The 14,695-nt window shown below is 43.0% G+C and overlaps 1 protein-coding gene across 1 annotated transcript in view; it reads left to right on the forward strand.

Moving 5' to 3' along the window:
- Window positions 1–11,121: 11,121 nt before the first annotated feature.
- PLCXD2 (phosphatidylinositol specific phospholipase C X domain containing 2) overlaps window positions 11,122–14,695 on the forward strand; it is a 43,575-nt gene continuing 40,001 nt past the window's right edge. Inside the window, exon 1 of the mRNA XM_021692495.1 lies at window positions 11,122–11,412. Within this exon, the coding sequence (XP_021548170.1) occupies window positions 11,250–11,412 (163 nt within the window). The 5' untranslated portion in view covers window positions 11,122–11,249. The remainder of the gene's footprint in view (window positions 11,413–14,695) is intronic.

The raw sequence follows: 14,695 nt of genomic DNA on the forward strand, positions 1-14,695 counted from the left end.
TTCCCCAGATACGTCTTTTCAAAGGACCACGGAGCAAAGATGCCCCAGTAGCAACGAGCACATCTGACTGTCAGCTCTTCTCATTAACATAATTCCCTGCTGAAAGGAATCGGAACTTTTCAAAGAAATCTCTGATTAAGGGCAAAGAAGATATAGCGTGAGATGGAGTATTTTGTTATGTCAGGAAATAAGAATTTATTCCAAAAAAAAAAAAAAATGCTGGGGTTTGCTAGAGGATGCGAGAGTCAGCTTGAAGGGACTCCTACTGGCTAAATCTGGGGTAATTTGAGCGCCAATATAATTAAGTATACTAATGAATTAGAAACCATTGAAAAAAATCAGGAATTTTGGGTGTGTGGGTGGCTCAAGTTGGTTAAACGTCTGCTTTCGGCTCAGGTCATGATCCCAGGGGTCCTGGATGAGTCCTGCATCGGGCTCCCCACTCGGCGGGGAATCTGCTTCTCCCTCTGTCCCTCCCTCATTCCTGCTTGTGCTCACGCGCTCTCTCTCTCTCAAAATTAAATAAATAAAATCTTAAAAAAAAAAAAAGCAGGAATTTATGAGTCCTTACCAGAAATAGGTGCTTGAAGTATAGGTAAGAAGAGACAGAGAAAAGGAGAAAGGGGAGGTGGGAGAGGAATTGTAGTAAAGATGGGGTCAGGCTGGATTCATCAACAGATGCTAAATCAAGGAGGAAGTTTTGATGACAATTAGGATATTTTCATGGTCTCTAAGGATCTGCCAGAAGTATACTTATTGGTGACCAGCGGTGGGGGGAGACACAGTAATTATGTAGTGGAGAACAACAACTTGACCAAGTGATCAAAATTAACATCACTAGTGGGGAATAGGTGAACATCATGCTCCCCCGGATGTGATAGCAGGAAGGACACAATATCACCGATGCAGTATTCAGGCAGAGAACAAATAAACTGAATCCAATCACAAAGTGACATTGAATAAATACAAAATAAGAAATGTCTTAAAGATAAAGAAAGGCTCTAAAAATACTCCAGATTAAAGGAAGCTAAAAAGACGTGGAAAATAACTGCAAATATCTAACTCCAGACTGGATCCTTTTTACTGGAGGGGAAGAAAACCTACACAAAAAATCTGACAAATCAGATCTGACATTTGTCAGGTCAGCTGACAAAATTGGAATATGGGCAGAAGACTGGAGAAAAATATTGATAACTCAACTGTGGCTATGTAAAAGAATGTTCCTATTCTCGGGAAATACACGTTGAAGTATTTAGGGGTAAATGGCCATAATGTATATAACTTACTCTCAAACGGGTGTGTGAGTGTATATGTAATACACACATAGTATACACAGAGAGAGAAACAATATTAATACATACAGAGAGAGATATTAGCAATAGATGAATCTAGGTAAAAGGAATATGTGGGGGTTTTTTTCCGTTTTTATTTTTGCAGTCATTTTTAATGTTTGAAATAGGACATTTTTTAAGTGCTTAAGATCCTAATAAATAATGCATAATTTGACTCTAAACCAGCCTATTTTTTTTCAAATGAGCCTATTTTTTCAAACATTGCAACCCTCAGATGGTATGACAAGAGGCAAAGATCTGTTCTTTCGGGGAGTTTCGTTTGACTGTTCGCTGGGAGTTACTTAATCTGAAAGTTCAGGAGAAAAATAAATGAGGATTCATCATGCAAGTTGGCTGTTTTTGTTTCATTTCTGGGTCTTATTCTGCCTTAGGTATTGGCTGGGATCCACCAAAACTTCAATCAATTTTTCTTTCTTAAGAAAATGAATAGAGCCCTTTGATTTTCCCAGAACTCCATGGCAAGCTTCTGCTCTCACCATTAAACCATTTCATATCAAAGGAGACTAAGTTGTGTCACTCCAGACTTCACCCAGAGAGGGACTTCAGTTCCTCCTCAAACCTTTGGGCAGTGGTTTTTGTTGACACCCTACTAGACATTATGGAAACAGTTTATGATTTATAGCAGGCCCTGCCTCCAGATCCCGCACTCAGGGCAGTAGCCGATGTCGCCTTTCCCAAGCAGGTGCTGGGGCTCCAAGGCTCGCTTCCCCTTCCCCTCCTAGGTTACTTTGTCCATCACCCCAAATTTTCAATATAAACAGCTTGACTGATATGTGTTAGCTCAAGAAATACTTAATTTGAAGATACTCTCTATTTTCCTGAGACCGAACTGTTTAGTTTGCTGTTTTTGTTTTAGTGTAATGTTTCAGTGCAAACTTGCAGTTAAGGAAATGCGGGCCATGAACTCCTCTGTTGGACTCGAATGTCCTCGAGGGTGTTGGGTAGCTTTGTATATCTCAGCACCCTCAGAGGGAGGGAGAGGCCTGGGATAAGTTAGCTCTCAAGTATTGTGTGAGTGAATGACAGGTGACGGCCAATGAGTGAATAAGAGAGAGAAAAATGGCTTGTGGAACAGAGAATTTAGCTGACAGGTAACAGTCTCTCACTCACTGTGGTGAGCTGAGAGTTGTTTGGTTTTTTTGTTTTGTTTTGTTTTGTTTTACTCTGTATCATAAATGAATACATCCCCTTGACATCTGTGTTCTTCCAAATCTTATTGTGGCAGGTTAGTCAGGTGAGGGCCTAAATCTAGGTGGTTTGGCAGATGCCTTAGACTGAACTTGCCTCTGGGTCAGTGTTGAAGTTTCACTCAGGTTGGTAGAATCAGGCATGTATTCACGGGTGCTAAGAAAAGGCCAGATCCTGGGAATCAGTGAAGACTAATATAAGTAAACGCAAACACCACAGTCAGGGGGCGGGAAGTGGTGGTGAGGGGAAATGAGATGTTGGTCAAAGGGTACAAACTTCCAGTTGTAAGAGAAATAAGTTCTGGAGACCTAGCAAATAGCATGGTGACTATAGTTAACAATACTGTATTGTATACTTATGAGTTGTGGAAAGAATAGATCTTAAATGTTCTCACCAAAAATGTAGCTATGTGACGTGAAAGGTGTGTTAACTAACCTTATTGTGGTAAACATTTCCCCGTACATACGTGTTCACAAATCATTACATCATACACCTTAAACGTATACAATGTTATGTGTCAGTAATATCTCAGTAAACCTGGAAAACAAAAAAGAAACCCAGTTAGCCCGGTGAGGAACGATGGTCTGAAACTTTGAGAGCAAGAACAGATCTCAGTGGGTCAAAGAATAGCCACAGGAGTCCTATGGGTGAAGTTTTTTTCCTGATCAAGTCAAGAGCAGAGAGTTAAGTCCTAGTTGGGAAGTCTTTGGTTCTCTACTCTCCTTAAGGAGATAGTCGTGTCTCTCATGGCAAGAAAAATTTGGCCCATGTCCCTGATTCACAACCAGCTGTTGCCCCATGTTTCTCAAGGTTTGGAAAATGGGCACTATTTCAAGTTTTCGCCTCAAAACCACCTGTAGTCTTGTACTTTGCTGAACCAGTTTGGATACTTAACCAAGAGAGTTTCACCTTGTATAATTGGATTCATGATGCATTTCTCTCAGACCTGAGACTTTCATATTAGGGAACATGAATGCCCAGGGATATGGATGTGTGCCAGGGAGGATGCAAAGCCACGAGATAAACATAGCGCATCTAGAACTCAACTTTATTCAAATTATGTATACATATATAACAAAATTGGAATGGATTTGTAAAAAAAACAAACCATGCCACTAGAAAGAAATGCCGTGATCAGTGCTGGCCATATGGGGCTCTGGAAAGTGTGTATTTATTCTTCTTCATGCTTGGGGCATCTCAGGAGGAAAGGTTGAGAAGTTCTGCCCTAGGATTGCACACACACCAGTCCTACCACTGTGAGGGTGTTGGAAGCACAGAGAGGTGACTCCCACCCAGGCCAGTCCTACTCCTCATTCTGAGAACTTTTAGTAAGTATTTCCTGAGGCTCACTTCCTGAGGCCCGAGCATCTCATCCTGGGTACTGAATGTGAGGAGGGGGCAGAGAACATTTTGAGCTGTCCCACAAGTGAGAGTGTGTGACCAATGTAAAGGCTTTATTAGAAAACTCCCAAAAGCAGGGGCGCCTGGGTGGCTCAGATGGTTAAGCATCTGCCTTTGGCTCAGGTCATGATCTCAGGGTCCTGGGATCAAGTCCTGCATTGGGCTCCTGGCTCAGCAGGGAGTCTGTTTCTCCCTCTACCTCTCCCTCTGCTCATGCTCTCTCTGTCTGTCTCAAATGAATAAGTAAAATCTTTAAAAAAAATCAAAAAAATCAAAAAAACCTCCCAAAAACACAGTGTTAAGATTTTGCCAGTAGCAGCAAACTTTAAAATATCGGATCCATATTTATATATTAGACGTTCCACTAGACCCAGTTCCAGCCAAAGAAGTTGAAGATTTAAGTAAGAAAAGATAATAGAGAGGAGAGGAAGGAAAGGCCCAACTGTGGAAAGGTAAAAAGTATCTACAGCCGGAGGAGGGGGAAAAAACAATATAGTTCGAGAGACCATAAAACTCATCTAGTCTAATCTTCTATCAAATGCTTCAACCCCCTCTATCATAATATTGCCAAACTCGGCTTGGATATTTCCAATTGCAGGGACTCATATCTGTCCCTATTTCATTCTGTTGCCCAACTCTGACTCCTAGAACATTCATTTTTATACTTGGCTGAAGCAAAGATGTGTGGGATAAGTTTTACTTTTTTTACTTCTGCTACTAAAAGGAAGCGGAAGCTGTGGGCCCTGATAGATTGTTACGACAAACTATGACTTCCTCCATGAAGCAAGACATGTGGCTGAGTTGGGGGGTTAGCTGCAGAAACTTCAGATCAGAATCCTTTGAAACCAAATCATCAAACAGTCAAGAAATATACTAACAGCTTTTGACTATGACCTACCATTCAGAGAGAACTGATAAGGGAAAAACACTAAAGACTCATTATTTTTATGTACACTAAAATTGATTACCTTGTTTTTTTAAAAAAAAAAAAACAATTTTTGTTGGTTGAAGTTGATTTCTCAAATTTGTAATTTTAGTAAAGTTGACAGAGAATGATAATATCTGCTCTCAATTACTCTGATATTTACTCTGTAGATAATGTGTCATCGTGCTATTTCCAAATGATGTCTGCAACCCCACACGCAGAGTCAGGTCACTAAAAAGAATGCATTCCTTTTTAAGATCAAATTTGCTCAATGAATAACGAATGTACAGAAGTCATTCTAATTGTGACTGAAGGTCAAGTGTTTACTAATATACAGTAGTACACACAAACTCTCCTCATAGCTGATGTCATTCTTGATTCCGGGGAACTTGGGGTGGGTCAAATAAGGAGAGCGGTTGGTTTTGCTGCCAGTTAATTCGAGATCAAGCATTTCTGCCAAAATATTCTCCTCTAATTGCATAAATTTACACACAACATGGATAAGAGTTGCTTACTTTGCCATTCTTCCTATTCTAACTTTTTCTGAAAGAGAAATTGTTCAACATTTCAAAGTCTTGCTATAAATAAAGTATTTGGGACATTAAACCCCCCCTGGGAACCTTTTTAAAAGGCAGAATAAAAAGGTGTCACCCCCAGGGGATTTAATTCGGTAGGGTTGGCGTGTGACCAAGGAATCCGTATTCTTGCATAAGCAGCCCAGTGGTGTCAGTGCTGGGAGAACGGTTTTTTTTAGGGTAATTGAAACTGAAAGGAAATTTACTGTGTGCATGAAGTTGCCTTTTCTACCAGAAGGTGGCTCCATAACATATTAAATCAGGCATTTTGCCACGAGCTAACTAGCTGGAAAAAAAGGCCTCAGAGCTTTTATTTTCTCTCAATGACTTTTTTGGAGGCTAGGGAGGAGTGGAAAGGGGAGCAGAGGAAGATGCAAGGAGTGTGGTGTGATAGAAGGAATAAATGTGGATATTAAACTTATTTTATAGTCATCACTTGTTATTAGCTCCTCTGGAAATGATCATAGAGACACTGTTGTCGTTGTTAAAGGAAATTTTCTTTGAAGTAAACGAAAAAAACCTGGATGTCCAATAAATAGAAAAGACGCAGAGGCTCTCAGGATCTTCCTGAACACCAAGCTTTTAAACCTGGGAGAAACAACCTTTGGCCGCTGCTACTGCCGTTCATTTCTGTCTCATTACCAGAATCCCATTTGGGGCCCTAAACACCTGGTGGGCAAGAGGTGATAGCACATACCACCACTTCCTGTTTCCGCTATGTTCAAGGACACTCACCTGAGTGTCAGCAGGGCGTGGGTCACAATGACATGATGTCTGGCTCCAGCCCTAATCAACCAAGTAACTGGACCCCCAGCTCCCGATTCTGCCCTCTAAGCCTGGTCACAAGGCAGTGTGCTTGGTTCCCTCCCTTTCCTTGCAGCCTCCTGAATGTCTCGAGTTCCTACAATGCTGTCACTCTTCCTGGAAGTAATTGCTGCCATCATGTCCCCAGCACCACCCATGTTGGTGACATTTCTCCATCCTACTCGGATCCTTATCGCATAATTTTCTGGCTTCAGTTGGGGAAAGAAGGTCAGGAATGACTAGGGATAAACTCGGCTGATGTGAGACCCAAAACAAAGCCTACATTCGGATCTTGTATTTACCTGGCTCCTCATTTCAGTCCTTCACCCTCCCACACCCTTCAGCCAGGAGAAGAAAATTGTAAATGTGGGACTTAAAGATCCTATTGCCTTATTCTCCTCTAGGCAATGTCCCCGGACCAAACAAGTGCCTGAATTCTGATTCTCTTAGAGATCTGTTCCTTTCCCATTTAGCACACAAACTGGGAGATAAGACAGCACAGGGTCTTGGATTTGGGGGCCGCAGTGTCATTAAATCAGGGTGTTTCCCCCGTGGTTCTTAGGGTGTCTTCAATCAAGTAAAAATCCAGGCCATCTTGCCCCACCAATCAGACATGCCCAAATAGCAAGCTCTTTGGGGTGCTTGTTGCTCTGGGGCCCTCACTAGTCATTTATGACACGATTCCAAAGAACATGAACCTTCCCAGGCACTCCCAAAGAGGGAGTCACCTGCTCAGGAATTCAGTGGGGTCCTTGATCAAGTAATAGAGAAAAATTTCCAGAAAAGAAAACTGATTTGTAGATACACTCCTACAAACAGGTTTGGTTGTATATAACAAGAAATAGATGAACAATTTAATGAGACTTTCAAGTGATAAAAAAATAATAATTTCAGAGCTAGTCAGACTGTCCATTCGGGCCCTCGAATTCGAGGTCCTTGGAGGTGAGAAGCGGGGATGGGGAGGCAAGCACCATAATTAAGAAAGTCCATGCATTTAGTCTCTGTGTGCTAGAGCTTCCCCATGTTCTCTTACCTTTTTCTTGCTTAGATAACTGAGTTCAGTGATTTCCTTGAAAGACTACATTTCTCCAACCGTTCTTCATTATGCCAGACTTATCTTCCTAAAGTACAATATGAGTCATTTTATTCCTCTTCTCAAAAAACTGTAATGGCCTGTTTTGTCTATAGGGGTGAAAAAAAGGTTCAAACTCTTGAATATACTTTGGTCATAAACAGCCTCTTCCAGGTTTACAATATGAACAGGTAACATCTAGTGGGAAGCCACTGGCATGATGATCAAGAGACTTGGAGTCACAGCTTTGCCACTAACTAGCTATGAGATCTTAGGCAGTACTGTGTCATTTCTAAGCTTTAGTGTCCTTTCTAAAATAGGGATGGTGATAGGACCGAACTCACTGGGCTCTTACGTGGGTTCAGCGAGAAGGAATGAGCCCCATTTCCCACCTTGTGCTGCCACTCTAGTGGATTTTCTGTGTTTCCCATCTCCCACTCACAGTCACAGCTTTGCTGCTGATGTTTTCTCCACGGCACATGCCTTTCTCATGCCAAAACCCTCTGTCCAGTTTCCCCTTGCAGAAACATTTTTCAGAATTCCAGTCTGGGCTTGAATGCCTCTTCTGATAATGTGTCCCTTGGCCCTCCCCACCCCCATCAAAATGTGTACCTCTTTGTCCATCTCTACACGTCTCTATTATCCCTTCGTTCTACTTCACATCACAATGTGTAATTCACATATTTCACTCTCTTTTCTCCTGAATTATATACTAGCTGAGGTTCCTCAAATGCCAACTTTCACTTAACTTTTCATCCACTCCTAGCACCTAACAGAACGATTGGCCCATGATAAGCACTCCATTCCATTGTAATTACTATCCCACTCCTTCTGTTAGTTTAGGCCCCCAACCTTTAGTAACTTTCATAATACAGCATGTGAGAAAATATTGCCTAACCAAATCCTAAATATTACCTTTACTTTAAAATTATTTTTCCCTAAATATCTGTGGCATAGTATATAAATCCCACTGATAATTTAGTTTCCATTACATTATATGAGAGAAAAATTATTCTCTTATACTTACAGATTCTTAGCTGAGATTTTAGCCTGTTTTCTAAAGCACTGCTACCTACAAGTGTGGTCTGAACCAGCATAGCTAGAAATTTAGGAATGCAGAATCTGAGCCCATCTCAGAACAATGCAACCCGAATATGATGGATTTACACATTAATGTTTGAAAAACAGTGCTCTAAGACACTCCCTAGAACCACACAGAGCATGTTTTACTGAGCATCTGTCTCCTTCTAACATTTATTGAGCACCTGCTATATGCCAAGAACTATACTACATGCTGTGATTTCCTCTCCAAGATTTCTTCCAGAATGACTCAAGAATATACGAAGAAGATTGTTGGCTTCTTTTGAACTGTTTTCCTGGCGAAGTCAAGTAGTTGTGATCAAAAAAGCTGCCAGTTTCATGGAGATACAAAACCTCTAATCTTAAGTGATTCCATTTCTCTTGTTTCTGAGTTCTCACACAGTAATGTCTCTAAATCTAAAGTTTAATGCTTTCTTTTTTAAAAAGATTTATTTACTGGAGGGGGAGGGGCAGAGGGAGAGAGAGTCTTAAGCAGACTCTGGGCTGAGGCGGGGCTCGATCTCAGGACCTTGAGATCATGACCCCAAGAGTTGGACACTTAACTGACCACGCCACCCAGGCACCCCTTTAATGCTTTCTTAATATGTTCACTCCTTCCATTAAGAGCTAAAGAAATCAAGGGGGGAAAAGGCATTGAAATTAACGTTCCACAATAGAGCTTAAAGAACACATTTTGCTTGCCTTAGCCAACTTACATGAAGTTTTGCATTTAGGAATATTCAAAAAAAAAAAAAGGTTTTAAGCTTGAGGAAAGCTCAGAAAGGTGACTTTTCAAAGGTAAATGTTGGGATATTCCTTTACAGAGTGATTTTTCTATGAAGAATAAAAAATGTGAACTCAAACATGCAACATATTCTCAATATCCTGTGGTGTACTTGAAAAAAAGAGCACTATATTGAAGTGTCCTTTAAACACCAGAAGATACATGATAAATAGTGTACACTTCCTTTTTATTAACCAAGGGATACTCCTCTAGAAAACAAAACAAAACAAAAAACAAACCAAAAAAACCTTCCCATAATACTATGCAGCTCAAAGGGCTGAAAATCAGACTCAAATGAATGTTAAGAATAGCCTGGAAGAAGAAATTTTAGTAAGAGTCAAAAGGGGGCAAGATGCAACAGGAGTTGTGTGTACTGAAAGGTGGCTGAGGCGCAGGCATTGGGCTGTGGAGTTACCTTGGAGTTGAAGTGGGCCATTCAGTGATTAGATGTCAGCGTTCAGTTTTCTCTTAGCAAAGCCTGCTGCTTGCTTTTCAAATAAGCCCCTCCGGAGTCACCCGGGAGCTGCCTGACCTGAAGCCCTCCAGGGCCCCACTATCAAAGCCCAGGGTGTTTTTCTTATTTTGCCTCTGGGCCAAGATGTTTCTGTGATTATTGATATGCAAAATTCTCCTATCATTAGAGACCTTATAGTATACCATGAAAAAGTACCATTTGAAGGAGTAGGGAATATTGCAGAAAGCAGGGGAATGAGTTTGTGTGCCTACAAGCCCCGGGACTTGAGGTTTTCTTTTAAAATGATATTTCCCAATAGTGCCAACTGCTCTCTGAATGCCCCAGGACTTCCATTTCATCTGTGAAAAGGGCATCCTACCCACAAAAACTCGCCCTGCCCTATGGGGGTCCTGTGAAGAGCAAAGGGGACAAAGAGTTTGGAAGAAGGTTCCAAACACCTGAGTAATACAAACATGTTATCATTATTCCCTCTGTAAAATGGGGCTAAGTGGTGTGTAAGTAAATCTTCATTATATAACAGTTGAAACAAACCATCCTTGAGGTTGTCATCCAAATATGAGATATTGCACCTTCCTCGGCCTCCTTACTCCCCCTATTTCTGCTGCCTCTGTGGTCTATTGAAAATGTAATACATTCTATGTGATTGTCGTGTGTGTGTGTGTGTGTGTGTGTGTGTATGTGTGTGTAGGGGAAAGACGCAAGGAAAGAAACATTTGTGGCCGTGTTCAACATCTGAGTGCTGGCTGCGTGGAAGGCCGGAGGAAGGACCCGTCTGAGGTCCCAGGACTGGCCCCCGCCGGCAAGCTCCCCCGCTCTGCGGTCCCCGTATTGGTGCCTGTCCCCCTTCACCCAGGCGGGAGTAACGGAGGGAGGGGACTGGGCCGCCGAGGGGTGGGAGCGCTCGGAGGGGCAGCCCGGGAGGGCGCAGGCCAATCGGAGCGCGCTCCGCCAGCGGCCAATCACGGGCCGCGTAGCCCAGCAAATCGGCCCGGCAGTGCGGGGCGGGGCTGCCGGGAGTCCGGGTGCCGCCGGTTACACTTCTGAGCGCCTTCGGAAAGCCACAGGGCAGGGGGAGTGTGCGCGGAGAAGCCGGGGGAGGAGTGGTAGGCAGGCCCAGCTTCTGTGCCAGCCCAGTGACACACTTTGAGGCATAAATCTGGCCGGTGATGTTGCGTCCGGGCGCTCACGTGTGTGTAGACCCACCGGCTTGTCCGTACGCCGTGTGGGCACCTGTCGTGTGAGTGGCTCTGGGCGTGGCGGCTCGTCGGACGTTCAGTTTCTCTAAGATTTATCTCTAGGGGCCTACCTAACCCCGGCTCCAGGGGGGAACCTAAGAAGTTTAACGGAGCCGGGTCTGAGCAGATTAAGGGAGTGGAAGAGCGGCTGGGCCGGAGAGGGTGGGGACTGCGGGTGCTGGGGGTGGGGGGCGGGGGTAGGGAACCACCTATTTGCCCCGTCTCCCAGGCAGAAAGGTCTTTTGGCAAGACTGGCTTGACAAAGATGGCCCTGGAATGTCTAGAGTCCGGGCCGTGATGATCACTGAGTGAGTGGCACTGGGCTCAGGCTGGGCAGTTTGTTGACTGACAAAGAGGAATGCTAGCAGTTAGGAAGGTGAGGAGGAAACTCAGGATGGGGACCATCTGCTCCCCCAACCCCAGCGGGACAAAGACATCATCGGAGGTCTGCAATGCCGACTGGATGGCCTCGCTCCCCCCTCACCTCCACAACGTCCCCCTTTCCAATCTGGCAATCCCAGGTACTCTTCTATTCCTGCTTGTTCCCACTGTGTTTGCTTCTGCCATTTTAGTGTTGTTATTATTAATGGACTGGGTTGCTTTTCTGTTGTGCTGAGAAAATAATTGTCAGTGACCTTACTAAACCTTTTTATTTCCAACCAAAAACTTAACCCTGAAGCAGCTGCTGTGAACAGATTTAAGTACACTGCCTCATTGGCAAGGGGGACTCGGGAGCATGGAAGCACCATTTTTTGTTTGTTTGCGTCTTTTTGTTTTGTTTTTACTTGGTAGCCTCATTCTAAGAATGTTACAGTCTTAATGTTGGAACCAGGCCATGTGAGGGGTGCATGTACATGAATCGCTGAAAGAAAGAAGGAGAGATCAAGAGTAATGAATAAAAAGTCATTAACAATTTTAGATCTGGGTCAAAATTGAAACTGAAAAGTATTTTCTTTCTCATTCATCTGACCTTGCATATAGGAAAAACAAACAAACAAACAAACAAACAAACAAAGATAAGCATTATAGAACAGGTTCAGAACCAGGACTGAGTATAAAGACACATATTTTTGCTGTTGGAAAAGCCAGAAATAGAGAATGCAAATGCTCATCAGAGGTCGCAGGCAGTCATTAGGTGTGATGAGGTGGTGTTTGAAGATTTGTCTATATATACACAGGTGTCTGCCTGACTGATCTAGAACCGAAGCATTGAAAAGCACTTCTGCTCCAGCCATGGTTTCTCTCCTGGGCGTTTTATGCCTTGGTATCACTCTCATTAAATTTGTTAAATGTGTCCTCTTCCTTCCGCTCAAAAGCTGGTTAAAGCATGGTTTCTAGGGAGAGACATTTGGACTACAGTGATCCAAGATCACTTGGTCTCCTGTGCTGGGCAAAGTCCCAGATGCCTGTACTTGAAAAGCACCCCTAGGAGCAGGGGATGGACGACTGCCAATGTTTTCTCTCAACTGGAGATAGAACAATTGCTCTTCGCCCCTAGACTACCAGACAAACTCGCAAGCATCCCTGGGAGCAGTCTGATTTTTTTGCATGACCTCATGCAACCCAGATCTTTGCTTTCTATGCATGAGGAAGAGCAGAGCTGGCTTCAGATGCAGCCTTTTCCTTCCTCGCCTCTTCTTTTGGAGGTCGTCCAGGTGCATTGTCTTCATGGGCTCTTGCTACTTTTGAGCAAGGAGAGCGCTGCTAAATCTCTTGATAGTTACGATCACTTGTGTTTTATCAGCCATTGACTATAGTTCCTTGGGAAATGCCAGACGGTCATGCTTCAGAACAGGTCTTTTCCATGTTTAATTGACGCCTGTGGAGTCATCACTGAAATGATGCACAGGCTTCTTTTAACATTAGTCATTTGTCTTCAGGCTTTCCGGTGGAATTGTTTGGTCAGGTGGTATGGCAGGTAGTGTGTGTTTGCAAACAGCATGGCATCTTAGGCAGGCCCTAAGTGACTTTGTCATTCAGGGCATGGCCGGGGTAGGTTGGGGCTTCCTCCTTCTTGTACCTTGGACGGACAGATCACACCACAGCCCCAGCTCTGCCAGTGGCTTGGCTGGGTGCTCTGACACCGTGACCCCAGAAAGGAGCTGGGCATTTGTTCTGCAATCTATAGGGTAACTCACAATTACTAGAATTGCCAGGGGAAGGGGGCAAACAGCCAGAGCCTGCTGCTGTGACTGGAAATGCTATGATTAGGCACCATGGAGGACATAGGAATTTTTTAACCCTGCTTTGTGAAGTGGGTCCTTCTATGCAGAAAACAAAAAAAAGGAAGGAAGAAAGAAAGAAAAAGAAAAAATGACCTTGACTCCTCAACATGCTGAATTCACTTCTGTGAATGTCCTTTTCCCAGCTGTGGAAGGGGCATGAGCATATGTATATATGAGTTCAACACAGGAAAATCACATGTAAGTGCTAGCCATTTATGGCCCCCCCACCAACCCTGCCCCCCCCCCCCCCCCGCCCAGTTTCCTTTCCCCTCTCTCAAGCTTAATAGTCCCTAGCTAATGGCTAGCACTCAAGTTCTGCCAAGCCTTGCGGAGAAATTCTGAAATAGAGAAGGCATTCAGGACGTGGAATCTCCATCATCTTCCTCCCCCATTTCCCCTCCACCTCTTCCCCTTCGTGATCACCTTCAGCATAATAGTTCTTATTTATTAAGTGCTAACCTCAGTACCCACTGGCAAACACTACCTCAAATCTCTACACCTCCAAGATAGCTACTAACATCCTCATTTTGGAAATAAGAAAATTATTGTCCAGAGAGGTTGAGTAATTTTTTTAAGATCACACAAATAGTAAATAACAGAACTAACATTTAAGCCCCTATCTAGCTGGCTCTAAAGCCCATGCACTATCCCTGTGCCCCTCAGGGGGCCTTGGGGAGTGCAGAGCAGCTGTGTGTGTGTGTGTGTGTGTGTGTGTGTACTGAGGGAGGGGGTGGTAGTCTCTAACTAAAAAGCAGTTTTTACAGTCTGTCCTCTGCGGTAAATGAAATAATTTTTAAGATTAGGTGGTCTTTATCTGAGTGATTATATATTACTGTGAAGAGATAGATAAATAGATAGACAGACATATATGTGTACATATTATATATCTGAGTAATATATATATTTACATGTTTACAATTATATATGTATATATGTGATATATATGTGTATGTGTGTGTGTGTATGTATATATACACATATCCCTGTTTATAATTGGAACGCAGGAAGTTTTAAATTCAGATTTATTGTTTAGACCAATTTTGTGTGATGTTTATGCCATGTATGTGCTCCTGTGTGCCAACCGATGATGTAGGGTGTCTGTAAGATTGTGTCAGATCTGTCAGGATGAGGATGGGGCAGCATTGACCTGGGAAAGGTCAGAGAAAAAGCAGGGGTTCTGGCAAGAGTAGTAGAACTGGGATGGAGTAAACTATGTCAAATTTGAGTGCATCTGCTGCATTTGCCTAAGTCATGATGGGAGAGAACAGGTGTGAATGTGTACCTCTCAACAAAGCCTTGATGTATTATTTTACTTGTACAACTGTTAAGAACACCTGTTAATGACTGGTATCGCCCAAACATATTGAAATATCCTGGAGAAGAACCTCAGAACAAATCTCATTGCCAACCGTTTAGAATGATTGGAGACCCCAAGGGTAAAGGATCTGGAATTGCAAAAGTCAGATTTTTAAATTAAAGCTTTAAACTCTACAAACATTTTCACTGACGTTAGTGAAAGCATGATATTCTTTATGGACAAATGGACTGATAGAAAAAATGTTTTCTATAACGTGTATAG

Source organism: Neomonachus schauinslandi, chromosome 1, assembly GCF_002201575.2.
Source record: "Neomonachus schauinslandi chromosome 1, ASM220157v2, whole genome shotgun sequence".
NCBI classification, from domain to species: Eukaryota; Metazoa; Chordata; class Mammalia; order Carnivora; family Phocidae; genus Neomonachus; species Neomonachus schauinslandi.